We start from the raw sequence: 14,207 nt of genomic DNA, 5'->3' as shown, positions 1-14,207 counted from the left end.
CTATATCAATTCATCACTTGGCCAAGTTAGTTTCCTAAGAAAGCCTTTTGCTGAACGAATTTCGTGATGTCAATAGATTAGAGATTATAAAGTTTTGTTTATCGTGTGGTGTGGGGACTGGGCCGGGGAGGTTTCGAACAGTATACATTGCAGCAAAAGCTGTTAAACAAACAATCAGTTACACAATAATTAACTGAAAAGCAGAAGGCAAATAAATAAATAGTATCTATCTGAAAAGCGAAAAATAAAAAAAGTCGAACAGGTTCCTTGTTTCTCGTCTCCTGATAAAAACGAAAAGCAGGGTTTTCTGCATCAAATTATAAATCCCAACACAAACCAAAACTGATGCTTCGACACTTGGGGCAGCCTTTGCCTTTATTGTTTTGGAGGAGAAAAAAAACTAGTCATGGGACACTTCCGTTTATAAAAAAAGCTATCACCCAGCTGACAAAACCCAAAATAAAGGGAACTATTATGATGGAATATTACTTTTCAAGTGGAACCTACAGTAAACATGGCCAAAATCATAATCTTATACCATCAAGAAGAAACTAATATATTCTTTAATCACCATTATCCAGCCACCTCCTGTTTGTTACAGACTCCCATGAAAAAGGATCCTGCATTACTCATTGGATGTTCTCTATTTATGCGTCAAGTGAAAACTAGGTAACTGAAAAGGCTGAGACTAGGTAACCAGCCAGAAGAAACACTTAGGTAGGGGTGTTGCTAAGCTGAAAGCGCTTCCCTGCAATGTCTGAAAATCAACATAACCAGCTTCCCATCAACATTACTTGTATGAGAGTACAGCTCCTGCCCTTTTAAGTACTTCTATGCACTTGTAGAGGTAAAGTTCGCCATCGTCTTTTCTTGGACATAACCTGAAAATTTAGGTTTCAGCAGTCAGCAACAGCCATTCATGGAGAAGAGACGGTAAAATGGCGATCACTAAAATCAATGTAATCTTATAATATGATAAGGATCAACTTTTCACATATGCGCACACAAACACACGCAAAAAGAAAAAAAAATTATGACATGAAGGTCCACAAAAACTCTTCAATGACCCATTCTTTCTCCAGACTCTCATTATTTATCCATGCTACCATCAAACCATACCCTTGCCTCATTCTAATTTTCAGCAAAAAGCAATATTAAGCAACACCTACGCAGCTACACTTCTTTCTCCAGCCTCTCATCATCTATCATCAAACCACTCCTTTGTAATATTTTAATTTGCAACAAAGCACTTATAAGCAAGACCTACAATGCTACACCAGAAGAGCTAATTACAATTTACAATCCTAGCAACTGGACAAAAGCCAGCAACATAAATGCAGCCAGCTGGCTAAGTATGCCACAGACGAATATCATTTAAGATATTACTAGATACTAGTTAACAGAAGAAACAAGGGTAAGCAAAATAAAATAGTAAATAATAATGTATGCCACATATTTATTGGTAACAATATAGTCAATTCAGAGAGAAAAGAATGCAAATTCTGACAATTCACCTTAGATAGTGGAGGCAGCATTCCAGCCTGGCACTCGGCCTTTCCAGGCTCAGTTAACTGCCGAATCTCTCGAAGCTGGCTTGCTATATCTTCCAAAAGTTGCAGCTGAATTCTTTCCCTTTCTCTGTGCCCCACTGAGAAGTTGAGCTTCTCTCTTCCCTCTTGCACAATCCTTAACCTTTCTCTAAGCCGCTCGACTTCATTATCAATTTTAAATCTTTCATAATCAATTGCAGACATGGAATTTCTCCTCATATCAGAAGGTAATGATCTGCCTCGAGGGCAACCCATTGTTAGCAATACACTAGCCGTGTCTGAACTAACTCTCTGGATTTTACGCTGAGTTTTCAACCCAGTTGTAGTTGGAATATCGCGTTTTCCAGAAATGTCTAAGGTAGCATTCGCTGGTAGCTGTTCACTTTTCTCAGCACTCATTTCATTACACAGATGAGACTTGTCATCAATAACGTGAACATCGAAAACACCAGCCTGTGTGTTAAACACTGTGCTATGTGGATCTTTGCTTCCCTCATCCTGGTTGTTCCAATGCTTGTCTATCTTATCATTATTGTACGGAATAGAAGTCCTATTTTCAGTACCAATCCCAGATGTCTTTGAAGCCAACCCTTCACATATATTAGTGCTACCAGCTAAATTGAATTCCTGCTCAATGGGAGGTACAATATTTTTATGCAAACCAAGTCCCTGGGGATCAGGTGACTGGCTGTGTTGTCGATATACCTCTAGTCTCTGGACATATTTTCCTTGAGAAACTGGTTTCTCATCCATAGACACCACTTCTTTTTCTTGAAACTCGTGACTGATATCATCAGTACTATCTAAGAAACGTGGATGGCTGTCAATGCTTGGATGCAAATGCATGTCAACCTGCTTCAAAGAGTCAACATCTCCCTCCAAGTCCGGAATTGGTAGTTCGTTTCCAAGAGTAAGAGTAAGATTTTTTATCTCAGTTGATGGGACCTCATAATCTGGAGAACTGCGTTTCATTTCCAGCTTTGGCTCCTCAGCGATGGATTCACTCGTCCACTGCAGCATGGGTACCTGATCCTCACTTGAATGCAGTGCAGGCTTTCGTGCTTGTGTAGTAGCCACATCATGCATGTCAAAATCCACTTGATCTTCTCCAAAAAACATTTGTCTGAATTCTTCAACTTCCTTCACCAAGAAATGCTTTTCCCTCTCCCTCCTAACTAAGATCTCTTTGAGAATGTTCATTTCTTCAGCATCATAAGCAGATTTTTCCTCTATCATCCTTTGATATTGCCTTGCCTCCATTTCTATTGATGCCTTCTCCTCTTGCAGGCGCAATATCATGGCCATGGCCTCATCTGCAGCAGTTGCAGCAGCACTTCTCTCCTTCTCCAGTTCAAGATAGAGAGCAGCACGAGCAGCATGCTCTTCTTCAAGAGCCTGTTCCAGTACTCTAGCTGTAGTTGTCTCATTACTGTCAAAACCTTGCTTCTCTCCTGCTTTGCACCCAGAATCTTCAACAACTGATCCATCCTTCCCTGTCGGTTTAGTTTCATCAATAGATTCTTTAAACTCAGGACGTGAAACGCTATCCGGCGAACTAATATATGTAGGAGCTTCAGTGCAATCTAAAAGTACACAAGCATCCACAGAAAAAAAGAAGAAGCAATATTAGCATAATATGTCCAGAAATAAAGCAATGATATGAGTCTGCAAGATCTTACATATCATTTCAAAATAGTTTCCACAAATATGTGTAAAATTTGGCTTTAGGAAAACACCTCAAAACTCAAACACGAAAGGTAATATCTCATAGTAAATCTATAGTTTAGAACTAAGATCCAATTCAATATTTATGAATTTCCTACTATGAAGCAAATGTCTCATACTGTTTCTTTTTTTGGAAAAAAAAAGTAAGAGATGTTGGTTTTAAAAAAATAAATGTAACAAATATCTCTTCAAATGTTTGAAAACATAACAAAAATGGTATAAAGTTCAATTCTACCACATTATTCCTGCCATGGGAATCAAGAAAAGCATGGAACGAAATATGTTTATACTGTTTTAGTAATAAAATAAAATTACTAACTGTTTTCCCCCTTTGTCATCTCTCTAAAAGGTACTACTTATGAAGTCTACACAGGCAATTCAGCATTAATTTACTGGCTCTAAACAATGCCTTAGAAGTACATTATGAGAAAGAAATTGGCACCAGAAAACCTAAAACAGCATTATGAAGACTCAATAGTCAGCTTTAGATTAAATGACTATCACCTCCTGAATTGACAAGACCTTCAGTAACATCATTCCCCATTTTACTAATGCTGGAAGGAGATGTAGAAATGTCCCCTGCATCTGAGTGGAACACGTCATATGATGAAACTGATACTGGCTTTCCATAATCAACAGAGCCCCCTCTGCGGCGGCGGCGAAGTCTCGGCCTTCGACCCGAAACCTTCTTTGGCTTAAGTTCAAAATGTTGTTCCTTCCCAGCTTCCAAGTTTGCTACACCAAACTCAACACTCTGTTCATTCTCGGCAACTGAATCACTCCCAACCATATCTAGCAACCTCCTTTCTGACAATGAGCTACATGACGCTTCACCTTCAAACTCAAAATGCCCATTCTCATAATATGTCTCATTTACGAACTTGGACTTAGAATTGATATTTGAGTCTTCAGACCATAGTACATCAAAAGGGAACTTGCTCTTCACTGCCCATTGAACTGCAGAGATTTTCTCACATGGGGCATCTGCGAATTGCCTTTGAAAGCAGTGACTTTTCCTGGGGGTCCCAAAAAACCCATCACAAGGGCATGGCAGACACAATCCAAACAAACTCACAAATTTGGAGGTAAAAAAGGCAACAGCTGCAGCACAAAGTAAAAGATAGGCTATTGCAAGATCCAGAAAAGCACCCACTAGCTCGTTAAACCTCCACGAATGTATCATTTGGCATGTCATTTTCCTGAAAAATCATTTATCACTGATGCAGCTAACCAAACCAAACAATTGAACCTCTGCTCGAACACCGAACACTAATTCAATAGAAAATCAAAATAAAATTTTCCATTTTGGTAGGTTTCCAATATCAATTAGCATACAATGAACAATAATGAACCAAAGAAATCAGAAGATATCAGAAGTTTGGATCTTGAATCGACCACCATTCAAATGACCCAATCAAACTCCAAATTTCGGTGCTTTACATTGTTATATGAAACCCAACACAGCATACCAAGAAAATTCAAACAATTCTTAATACCCTTAAAAAAGAGAGGAAAAAAAAAAATCAAACAAAAACAGACAATATAATATAATATAGACTACAGAGAGTGAGATACAAACAATAATATTAACCAAACATGAACACAATTGGAGTAACAACAAGCAACAGAAAGCTATGGAGAGTTATTTTGACTCACCGAATTTGACAATACCGAGTTGAGTGAACGATATTTGCTCTCTGAAAATTTCTTTTTCTTCCTTATTTTGGGGAATGAGAGAGAACGGTTTTATCTTTAATGAGTCTGTGTGCCGTTAAGGGATGAAGGTGAAGGCGTTGAGGAAATGGAAAGGCTTGGCCGCTTCGGGCAGTTCCCCAGGGCGATACGGGGCCGTCTTCTGCCACCGACTTCTCTCATCTTAATCCGGTCGAATCACACGTTATGATTTTGTCACTACTGTATATGTATAGGAGCTTCGGATTTACTCTGATGAACTGATTTCAATCACGTTATGATTTTGTTATGATCTCCTCCTGTAACAGTAAATTTCCTATGGTGCGCTTTTATTTTCCGCGAAAATAAAAATTATGGTATTTTGTATAAGTTTATTAAAAAAATATGGGCAAATGAGGAAAAACCCCAAAATACACCATCCACCCTAAAACAACCCAGTGTATATTTTTAAATAGAAAATTATATATAAACAACCCAGTGAGTGGTAGCTGGGCTTAGTCAGGGGGAGGGGTGGTGGATGGCTCTGGCTAAGGTGATGGTTGGGTGAGGGAGGTGGTGGTTGGATGTCGCAGTTGAGGTTGTGGCGACGGAAATGGGGTGGGTGACTGGAAAAAAACTTTCTTATAATGGGGATAACACAATTTTGCTATCTCAATGACACGTGGATCAAGCGTCATTGTTTTATTGGTCGGGAATAAAAAAAAGTGCTATACTCGTTGCATGAGAATTTCTCTTGAATGGGTCGGAGAAGGAGACATTTTGCTTTTTTAGTTTTTTTAAAAGATATTTTGTTATTTTGAACATAGGTACACAAAATGACTAAAATACCCTTGTTACGTTATCAATTTTAAACAGACTTTTGAAAGAAGTTAACGATAGAGGACAGAGTAGAATAACAAACTTGAATTCAAAGGGATAAAACAAGTTATTTGGAAAAGTAAAACATATCCTTCAAATAAGCTTATTTAGAATTAATGGGTTTTACATTATATGACTTGGTTTTAATTAGGAAACACTTCTTACAACTCTGGAAACAAATTTCAAACAACACACTAAAACCAATACTTGTTTTCGCAAAAAAAAAACACAAACACACAACACGAACACTATTTGTAGCGCCAATAAGCCAATAAATGATCGAGTCCTTGTTACTCCATGTAGGTCTGTTGTGGAACCTTCGTGAAGATTCCCTTTATGAGATCATAGTAGAGGGGCAGTTGGGCAAGAGCGAATATTGTAATCGGAATGCAAGTTGTTGCATATAATGGATATGCCACGTGTCTCAGTTGTCGATTAAGGAGAAACATATGGCCTGTGCAGAATGAGACTAACACAGAAGCTATAGATGCGAAGAGTGATGTTAAACCCAGCAAAAGTTTCCGAGGCAAGCTGATGGAAAAATCATCTACTTCGTATCGAGACGTAATAATGGATAGAAAGAAGACCAGGGCAGTTACTGACAAGCAGAGAGCAAGCAGCGATGAGATGGTGAAGGCATTGAATGCTGGTTTGTCTTCGAAAACCGGTTCACCGTATTTATCGAGTCCGCCCGGTACAGATGCTGATGTTGCGAAGGCAACTGTTGCAATGAGCGCAGCAACCACAGAGCATGATTCGGAGGTTTTGACGAGCCAATCACTGCCTTCTTTTCGAAGATCTTTGTGTGAAGTTGTGAAGATCTCCTGTGGCATCTCCTCGTTTTCGTTGCGAACAGATGAACGAGGTGGCATGGATTTTTTGACAACCTGCATGCAGCATCGTAGAGAGATTTAACTTTAGGATTGTTACGAGATAGGCATAAACTCATCTATTTTTAAACTATTATCAAAAACCCAAATTTGAATATAGGTTAATAATTGTCTTAATATTACAAAATATTTACACACCATTTACTTTACTTGTCAAATCCCTTATATTTAGCATTTATATTTAATTCTTTTTAATTTGGCACCTATTTAATTTTGAAACGTTTTTTTAAAAATAAATCAACGAATACATAAATAATAATGTAACACAAACCATACACTAATATACTACGTACCTAAGTAATAACAATATTAAACAATGATAATATTACAATTAATCTTTTCTTGTCTAAAAGAATATTGATTAGGTAATTGTATATTGGAAAATTATGGTGATACAGGCAAAAAATAATTTACCTACATATCTAATACAAGAAAGGTATATAGATACATACTTATGTTTTAAAAAAATAGGTACAATAAATTACCTACATATTAGATAGACAATTCGAAGAATTTATAAATTTGTACAATTTTCATATACAATATAGGTACATTATTTTTTTTTTCTCACAAAACAAATTAAAATATCTATGTACATTATCTTGTAGTAAAATAGTAAAATATAGGTACACATTTTTTTTTCCTACAAAACAAATTTACATATCTAGGTACATTATCTATAAGCAAAATATAGGTACATTATTCTTAAGAAAAATTAGGTACATTATTACGTTACCCTATTAGATAGACAATTCGAAGAATTTATAAATTTGTATTAGGTATATTATCCTATTATTTGTGTAAGGCACATAGGAATATTTGTGTGTGCAATACTTACCCAAAAATATATATTTGTGTGTGTATTAATATATAGACACTAATGTTTAATAACTCATGAGATTGTATGTGCCAAAAATTTTGAAATTTAAAACAATTAATGTGGAGATTTTCTATTTAAACCCCACACTTCTCTTAGTTCACCCCATGTTCTAAGTTCACCCCAATTTTTAATTTAAATTTTCACAATTTCTAAGTAAACCCCACTATCTTCCCAAACTACCCTTAAATACACAACAAGCTGAAAAAATAAGAAATAAAATAGATTTTCTATTTAAACCCCACAAGCTATCTTTAGAGGAGGAAATATGTTCTGGGCATGAGAAATAGTAAGTATTAAATTAATTTTTTGATGATATTTCAGAGTTTTATTCATTGTCTATTTTCAAGTGCATAAACATGCAAGTGATCAAGAATATAAGAGCTATGGTGGTTTTGGGTTTGCTGGATCACTAGACGTTAATTATAGCAATGGGACAAAATGGATGAATAATGATTTTGAAAAATATCAGAAGTGTGCAGGACCTTTTCAGACTCAATGTACTGTACCAAAAGATGTACTGCATCAATATTAATAATATTATTAGTTTATGGTGATGAAATTTGAACACATGTGCTTTCTATTTTTACGTGGGTAAAGATGGATCAACTTGTACTGTACCATTCATACTCAGTTTTGCAGCTGACCACCTGTGTGGCTTCCCTGGTTTCGTGTCTTTTGAAAGTGTATGTCAATTAATATAATATGAAGAAAACTTCCCTGATTTCGTGTCTTTTGAAGAGTTGTGGGGTGTGTGGGGTGTGTGTATAGGGTTAAGTATTAAGTTGAATGATTTTTTTGTCTTTTTACACAATAATAAAACTTACAGCTTAATAATTTAAGTATTGGGGTGAACTAAGAGAAGTATGTGGTTTAAATAGAAAATCTCTTAATGTGTGAGTACTCAAATTTGCAATAAATTCTAAATTTAGGAGGAAAGAAATCAACACAATAAATTGAGGAAACTAACATTTAATACAGCCACATAATAGGGCAAACTCTATTTAGGGGTACTTTTGGAATATGAAAAGCACAATAAATCAGATTTTAAACTTAATTAGGTAACTTGCTGAGTTGGATCCTAGACACCAGAATTTACTTATAATAAATTGGGTTTTCTTCATAGAAAAATAAGACGATGGATTGTAGTTAAGAAAACATTAATTTGAAGGGGAAAAGCCACATTTGCTATTAACTTTTTACTACGTACGGTATAGTACGCTTAAAGGATCGATCATGTTCAATGACCTTAGTTGTTTGAGCCGAGTTTGACAAGATATTAATTAAAGATTAAGTATCAAAACCTATATATATATATATATATATATATATGAATATCAATAATAGTGTACATACCATATACCACTTGAGTTCCCACTGCATTTGCAGTGCCGCACCTGGAGTATGCCATGGCCGATAACTTCCACATTTAGCAGCAAGATGCAATGCATTGTTGCCTTTGTTGTCCACCTGACGTAACAAGCTTGCGATTGATTTCTTCTTCAGCAGTAACTTGAAAACATGGGATTGCCTGTTCTCAATTGCCAGGAGCGCAACATTCTTGTTTTCTGAGTCCACATCGTGAATAGCCACTGGAAATTTTATTAGGATTTTCTCCACCATTTCGCTCACTCCCATCTTTGCTGCAATTAATATTGGTGTCATCAGCTGCCTTTTCATTTTCATCGTAGACCCACTTTCCTCCTCTAATTTGGGCTCCTCTAATTCGGGAGGTTTAGGAATTCGTCCAATTTTTGTTTCATATGTTGGTCGAGTTTCTTTGGGATTTTGTGCATACATGTATGAAGAAGTTCGGTCAAGCAATTTATTCATGACCTGAGTAGCCCATTTATGTTTCCTTTTGTCTTGGTGGATTTTCTGTATGCTCGAAATTCCTAGAAACACAAATGACATTGTCAATTAAAAGCACTCTATAAATATGTATTGATTTTTCTCTATTACATTAATTTTCTTTCAATTATAACGATGCTTTTTATTTTATATATGGGCAAGTTTATTGGGAGAAAGCATTGGTATAAATTGATATATATAAACGAAAGTGTAAATGGATTCACCCAAAAGTCCTCGCAGAAAACGATACATCCCTAGCAAAGCCTCCGTGATTAAGTAGAAAATTTTAACAAATGATGCATAAATATAATTGGGATGACTTTCTCTCCCTCGTTTTTCTCGTTGGTTTGTAACTGCAGTTGGAAAAAGAGGAAGGAAAACAATGCTAAAATAATGAGCATCCAAAAGACAGTCTTAAACATATTGTATTAATAATATATATATATATATATATATATATCTTAGAATTGAATTATTGACTCTTAAAAGATGCACTTGGTGCAGTTGGGGATAATTCGAAGGATGCTATATATTTGTTGTGAATTGGCTCTCAATTTGGACATAAAGTTTGGAGCCATGATTCAAGTCTGGTACATTACAGTACAGGGCTCCGACTGTCATCAGTTTTTGGAGGACCGGCAACTCCTCATCAGTTTTTGTGGCAGTGTGAGTGACCGATCAGTCTAGGTAATCGACTAATTGGTTATCGGGTTTTTGGTTATCGGGTCTAATTGTAACATAAGTCCTATTACCCAACTTACCTTGCCTTGAGCTGTTATTTTGTTGGGGATTCTCTGCATCTCTAACATCTTCGTTTTTATTTCCTCTCTTAGGTAGACATAGAGAAGAACACATCTTATTTCCCCATGATTTAGCTGGAATTAAATGGAGAAACTATTAGACTTGTGGTAAGTAAATATGTACGGTGATAAAAAAGCAACATAAAAATTGGATAAGTGACGAGCACTCACATAATGCTTGATGAGATTCAGAACCCGTATTGATGATTTTTCTTCCTCTTTTCTGGAGGGGACAAATAAATTTTTTGTCCTCTTTTCCCCCTTTTAGCTCTTCAACAATTAAAACTGAGAAATGAAATGGAAAATTTTCTTACGTATCTATAAAGGAGGTACATAAATTAAAAGGGTAACCTAAAAAACATCTTACGTACCTATTACTGAGGTGATTAAAAAAAAAAAGCATTTTCCTATGCGTTATGCATATTTGTTGTTGTATATAATGCATACCATGAAATAATTCCAAAAGCTTGATCGTTACCGTTAGAGATTCTTACATTGGTATATGAGACGATCCAACAGTGAAAGGCGGCTACTGCTTTTGAATGCTGATGGAGTATTGGCTAGAATATGGAGGGGAGATAAACTTCCCTGATTCAAAGAATTAGCAAGATCTGGGTGCCGCTCAATTATCCAGAATGCCAAACCTATACATTTAAAAAGAAATTAAATTAATAATGAAATCAAATTAAATTAATATTTAAGCAGTACTGGGCACCGGGCATGGCCACACACTTACTGAAGTATTCACCCGACATAGCTGCATGGAGAATGGTATCAGCATTACTTGTTCTAAACGAATAGCATCTTTTTTCATCACAGTGAGTATGAAGGCAAAGAAAAACCTTCTCATGCCCATTAAGAGCTGCCAAGAAGAGAGGGGTCGCATTCTCATTGTTGCGAGACGACACGAGTTTGGGGTATTTGGTGGCCATTGCATGACACGTTTCCACATCCCCCACTACAGCAGCTAAATGGAGAGGTGTGTTGCCTTTGTTATTTTTTATCTTCAATGCATTTTCTCCAATGATCTCCAGCAAATCCAGTACAATTTTTGTTTCTCTATCCGAAGCAGCGATATGTAGAGCAGTGTCCCCCATTTTGGTGATACGCAAATCATGAGAATTCTCTGATGATCTATATTCCTCCACAACTTCTTCCCACTGGCCGTTCATGGCTTTATCGAACAGGTCATGGGCCAATTCATATAAAGTGGCATCTTCGGGGGTAATGTCCACTTCCTCCCCTCTACCCACCACTTCCTCCACTCTCGCCATGTCTGGCCTCTTTCACTAGCTAGTCTAATAATTACGTGATATATATATATATATATATAGGGAGCTTCTCCAATGCGAACTCCAAGATGCGAACTCCAATGCGAACTTGTGTTTTAACCGTTGGATGACTTGTGTGCTTTATTTTCTTTCTTTTCGCTCTTCATCCAACGGTTAAAACACAAGTTCGCATTGGAGTTCGCATCTTGGAGTTCGCATTGGAGAAGCTCCCTATATATATATATCTATATATATAAAGCAAAAGGCAGAGAATTGTGAAACATTCAAAATACCAGAAAATGTCCTTGGTTAATGCAAACATTAAGAATTGAAATTATTAATTAAATGAGGATAATATGGTAAATTCACACTTTTTCATATTTTAAAAAATTAAAATTAAAAGAAAAATCAGATAATGGCTTATTTGTATGGAACACAACTACCCATTATCTTTTTTAATTCTAAAATAAATTTTAATTTTTTTAAAAAAAGCCTCTCGCAGGTGCGGAAGCGCGTGCAGAGAAGCTAGTAGCAAAGAAAGCGTTTGTGACACCACGGTAGAGAACTGTTATATATACATTCATTTATAGTGGTTTTTTTTTATAATTAAGTTTTCTTTTAAAGATAAAAAATTGATTAGCCATTTAATCATCATACCGTACGTACATAGGATTATATTAGTGTTTTTATTGAACGTCAGTGTTCATCCATTTATAATTCATTAGATTTAAGTGACCAGTAAGAAATTTACTTATTTTTTTCAAGAATGATGTGTGAAGAGAGCATTAAAAAATAGATATATAGTTCGGATCATGAAATCTCATTGCGTGTACATATGTATAAAATATATGCTAATGTTTATGCTGTATTAAGTTATATATAGTGGTGCATGAATTTGAAATTTGTTTGATACAATATTGTTCGCTGTTACTTATTTTATGCTGATGGAGTAGAGGTTAATTATCTCCAATTAACTAACTTTGATTAATAACTAATTTCTTTTTTTTTTTTTTTCTAGAAGCATCTGCTCTCCACAAAAAAAAAAAAAAAAGGAATATGGCAGAGAACTCGGGACAAAAGATATCTTGGAATGTTATCGCTAATTTTCCAAAAAAAAAAAAAGAAGATATCTTGGACTGTGCTCATTCTTTATATATTTTCTGAGAAGGAAGGCATTAATTGCTTTGTTCCTTCCAACTCCAAGCGCGATAAAAGCCTTGTATACCGAAAAACAAAAGAGAAAAATAAAAGCAATCAAAAGCGAAATCGTAAAGCGGATGCTTGTCCATATACAAGTAGAACTCATGAAATGTGACTCATGAAATAACAAGTTATCATTATGTTCTCCTGTCAAGTCAAGTTGATCGTACTTGGTTGTCTAAAGTAACAGGAAACTTCAAAATGACGACGTTTAAAGTCCTAAGCTAGGTAGCCCAATTGTACCCAAAAAGCAATCAAATTGCTAAATTGTGCAAGCCATGCTTATGATTGTGCTGTGCTCTGCTCATGAAATGTGATTCATGAAATATATGCTTACCTATCAAGTTATCACTTTGTTGATCTCCTGTCATGTTCATCCTCATACTTCTTGTTGACGCTGGGCACTTGCCGAGCCCATCCGCCCAATAGAATCTCGACACGTGGACTTCATAGGATACCTACGTGACTCTACGTCAATAACAAGACCCTCTCTGACTACCAACCCGCCTCACCTCGTAAAATGTGCCCTGTCCCTTCACATTCATCCTCATACTTGTTGTCCGACAGAGGAAGACAAAGCTGGTACGTACGTAGTAGTATAGTAATTTATTTATATTCCTCCTCGTCATCACTTATCAGCCTTCTTGTGTGCATTCTCCTACACTAGAGGCCTTGTAATTGGGGCTGGGCGAAATCTGGTTTAATCCTGTTTTGACCTAAAATTATTGGGAGAATCAAACCAATTTGGACCTGTCCGCTTCTTGCGGTTTTTCAGTTTGGGCCTGAGTCCAAAATTTTATTCAATAAAACAGGCTTGAGCCAATTTCATTTCACCTTCTTCTGTTTTCAGCCTTGTCTTAAGCCCATTGAAATTAATTTTTCCTAATAGAACTTTTCTGTATTCATTTTCTAATAGGCCGAAGCCCAAATTCATCCCCCAACAAACTTTTAACACTTAGACCAAAAAGAAAAAAAAATGCAAACAGTGTTTGCGTAAACTAAATCCATTTTTTATTTTTTCTTAATGACTTGAATATTAAGAAAGATGCTTGATTTGACCCAATTACAAAACCCATTTGCCCAAAATCTAAAGGTAAATTGTCTGCCATCTATAAGAGCAAAGCACTAATGGTTAGTCTAGAAAACAAGGATGTCATTCATACGTCTTTTTGGCTTCTACTTTCAATTACACCAAATATTGTTTGTAATTTGCCTAATTGGATGGGTTCTCTTCTGCCGGCAAATTGAGACTTGTGATGAGTCATTCAGGTCAGGTGCAAAGTGGACCACAGCTAATCTAGATGTGATATGTAGGGGGTATCTTGGAGACTCGCCTGCATCCCACATGTATGCGCTCCAAATTGTCTCATGTGTAGTTAAATCCGTCAATTTTTCTTTCAAATTGATGGCTATTCTTTATCTATTCAGTAGACATTGCTAGCAAAAAATAACATAAAATATTAGAGCATCCATAATGGGCTCTCTAAACCACA

At 36.1% G+C, this 14,207-nt stretch overlaps 2 protein-coding genes across 3 annotated transcripts; both read right to left on the bottom strand.

Annotated features, from left to right (window-relative positions):
- Positions 1 to 532: 532 nt before the first annotated feature.
- On the bottom strand, positions 533 to 5,269 carry LOC110754031 (uncharacterized). Its single transcript, XM_021955020.2, has 4 exons — positions 4,932 to 5,269; positions 3,780 to 4,474; positions 1,515 to 3,133; positions 533 to 881 (listed from the first exon to the last, which is right to left on the bottom strand). Exons 2-4 carry the CDS (start codon positions 4,468 to 4,470, stop codon positions 822 to 824), a joined length of 2,370 nt encoding a protein of 789 aa, XP_021810712.2. The 5' UTR covers positions 4,471 to 4,474; positions 4,932 to 5,269; the 3' UTR covers positions 533 to 821.
- A 654-nt stretch (positions 5,270 to 5,923) lies between these two features.
- On the bottom strand, positions 5,924 to 11,518 carry LOC110754024 (uncharacterized). Of its 2 annotated transcripts, XM_088254912.1 has the most exons (7): positions 10,980 to 11,518; positions 10,738 to 10,887; positions 10,415 to 10,528; positions 10,205 to 10,318; positions 9,668 to 9,796; positions 8,949 to 9,487; positions 5,924 to 6,712 (listed from the first exon to the last, which is right to left on the bottom strand). In XM_088254912.1, exons 1-7 carry the CDS (start codon positions 11,515 to 11,517, stop codon positions 6,116 to 6,118), a joined length of 2,181 nt encoding a protein of 726 aa, XP_088111038.1. In that variant the 5' UTR covers position 11,518; the 3' UTR covers positions 5,924 to 6,115. The 2 variants fall into 2 exon arrangements, with proteins under 2 accessions (XP_088111038.1, XP_088111042.1); XM_088254916.1 differs by lacking the exon at positions 9,668 to 9,796.
- Positions 11,519 to 14,207: the final 2,689 nt, after the last annotated feature.

This window comes from Prunus avium, chromosome 1 (assembly GCF_965620075.1).
Source record: "Prunus avium chromosome 1, drPruAviu1.hap1.1, whole genome shotgun sequence".
NCBI lineage: Eukaryota > Viridiplantae > Streptophyta > Magnoliopsida > Rosales > Rosaceae > Prunus > Prunus avium.
Note: the sequence above shows the minus strand (reverse complement) of the source record. Positions and strands in the feature narration are given on the sequence as shown.

Excerpts from the sequence above, each read along its gene's own strand:
- LOC110754024 (XM_088254912.1), bottom strand. The coding sequence starts at position 11,517 with ATGGCGAGAGTGGAGGAAGTGGTGGGTAGAGGGGAGGAAGTGGACATT. Across the intron at positions 9,488-9,667 it reads TTTTCTGCGAGGACTTTTGG|GAATTTCGAGCATACAGAAA; the intron begins GTGAATCCATTT and ends TTGTGTTTCTAG. Across the intron at positions 6,713-8,948 it reads GGGAACTCAAGTGGTATATG|GTTGTCAAAAAATCCATGCC; the intron begins GTATGTACACTA and ends TGCTGCATGCAG.
- LOC110754031 (XM_021955020.2), bottom strand. The coding sequence starts at position 4,470 with ATGACATGCCAAATGATACATTCGTGGAGGTTTAACGAGCTAGTGGGT. Across the intron at positions 3,134-3,779 it reads AGGTCTTGTCAATTCAGGAG|ATTGCACTGAAGCTCCTACA; the intron begins GTGATAGTCATT and ends GTGTACTTTTAG. Across the intron at positions 882-1,514 it reads TGCTGCCTCCACTATCTAAG|GTTATGTCCAAGAAAAGACG; the intron begins GTGAATTGTCAG and ends CTAAATTTTCAG.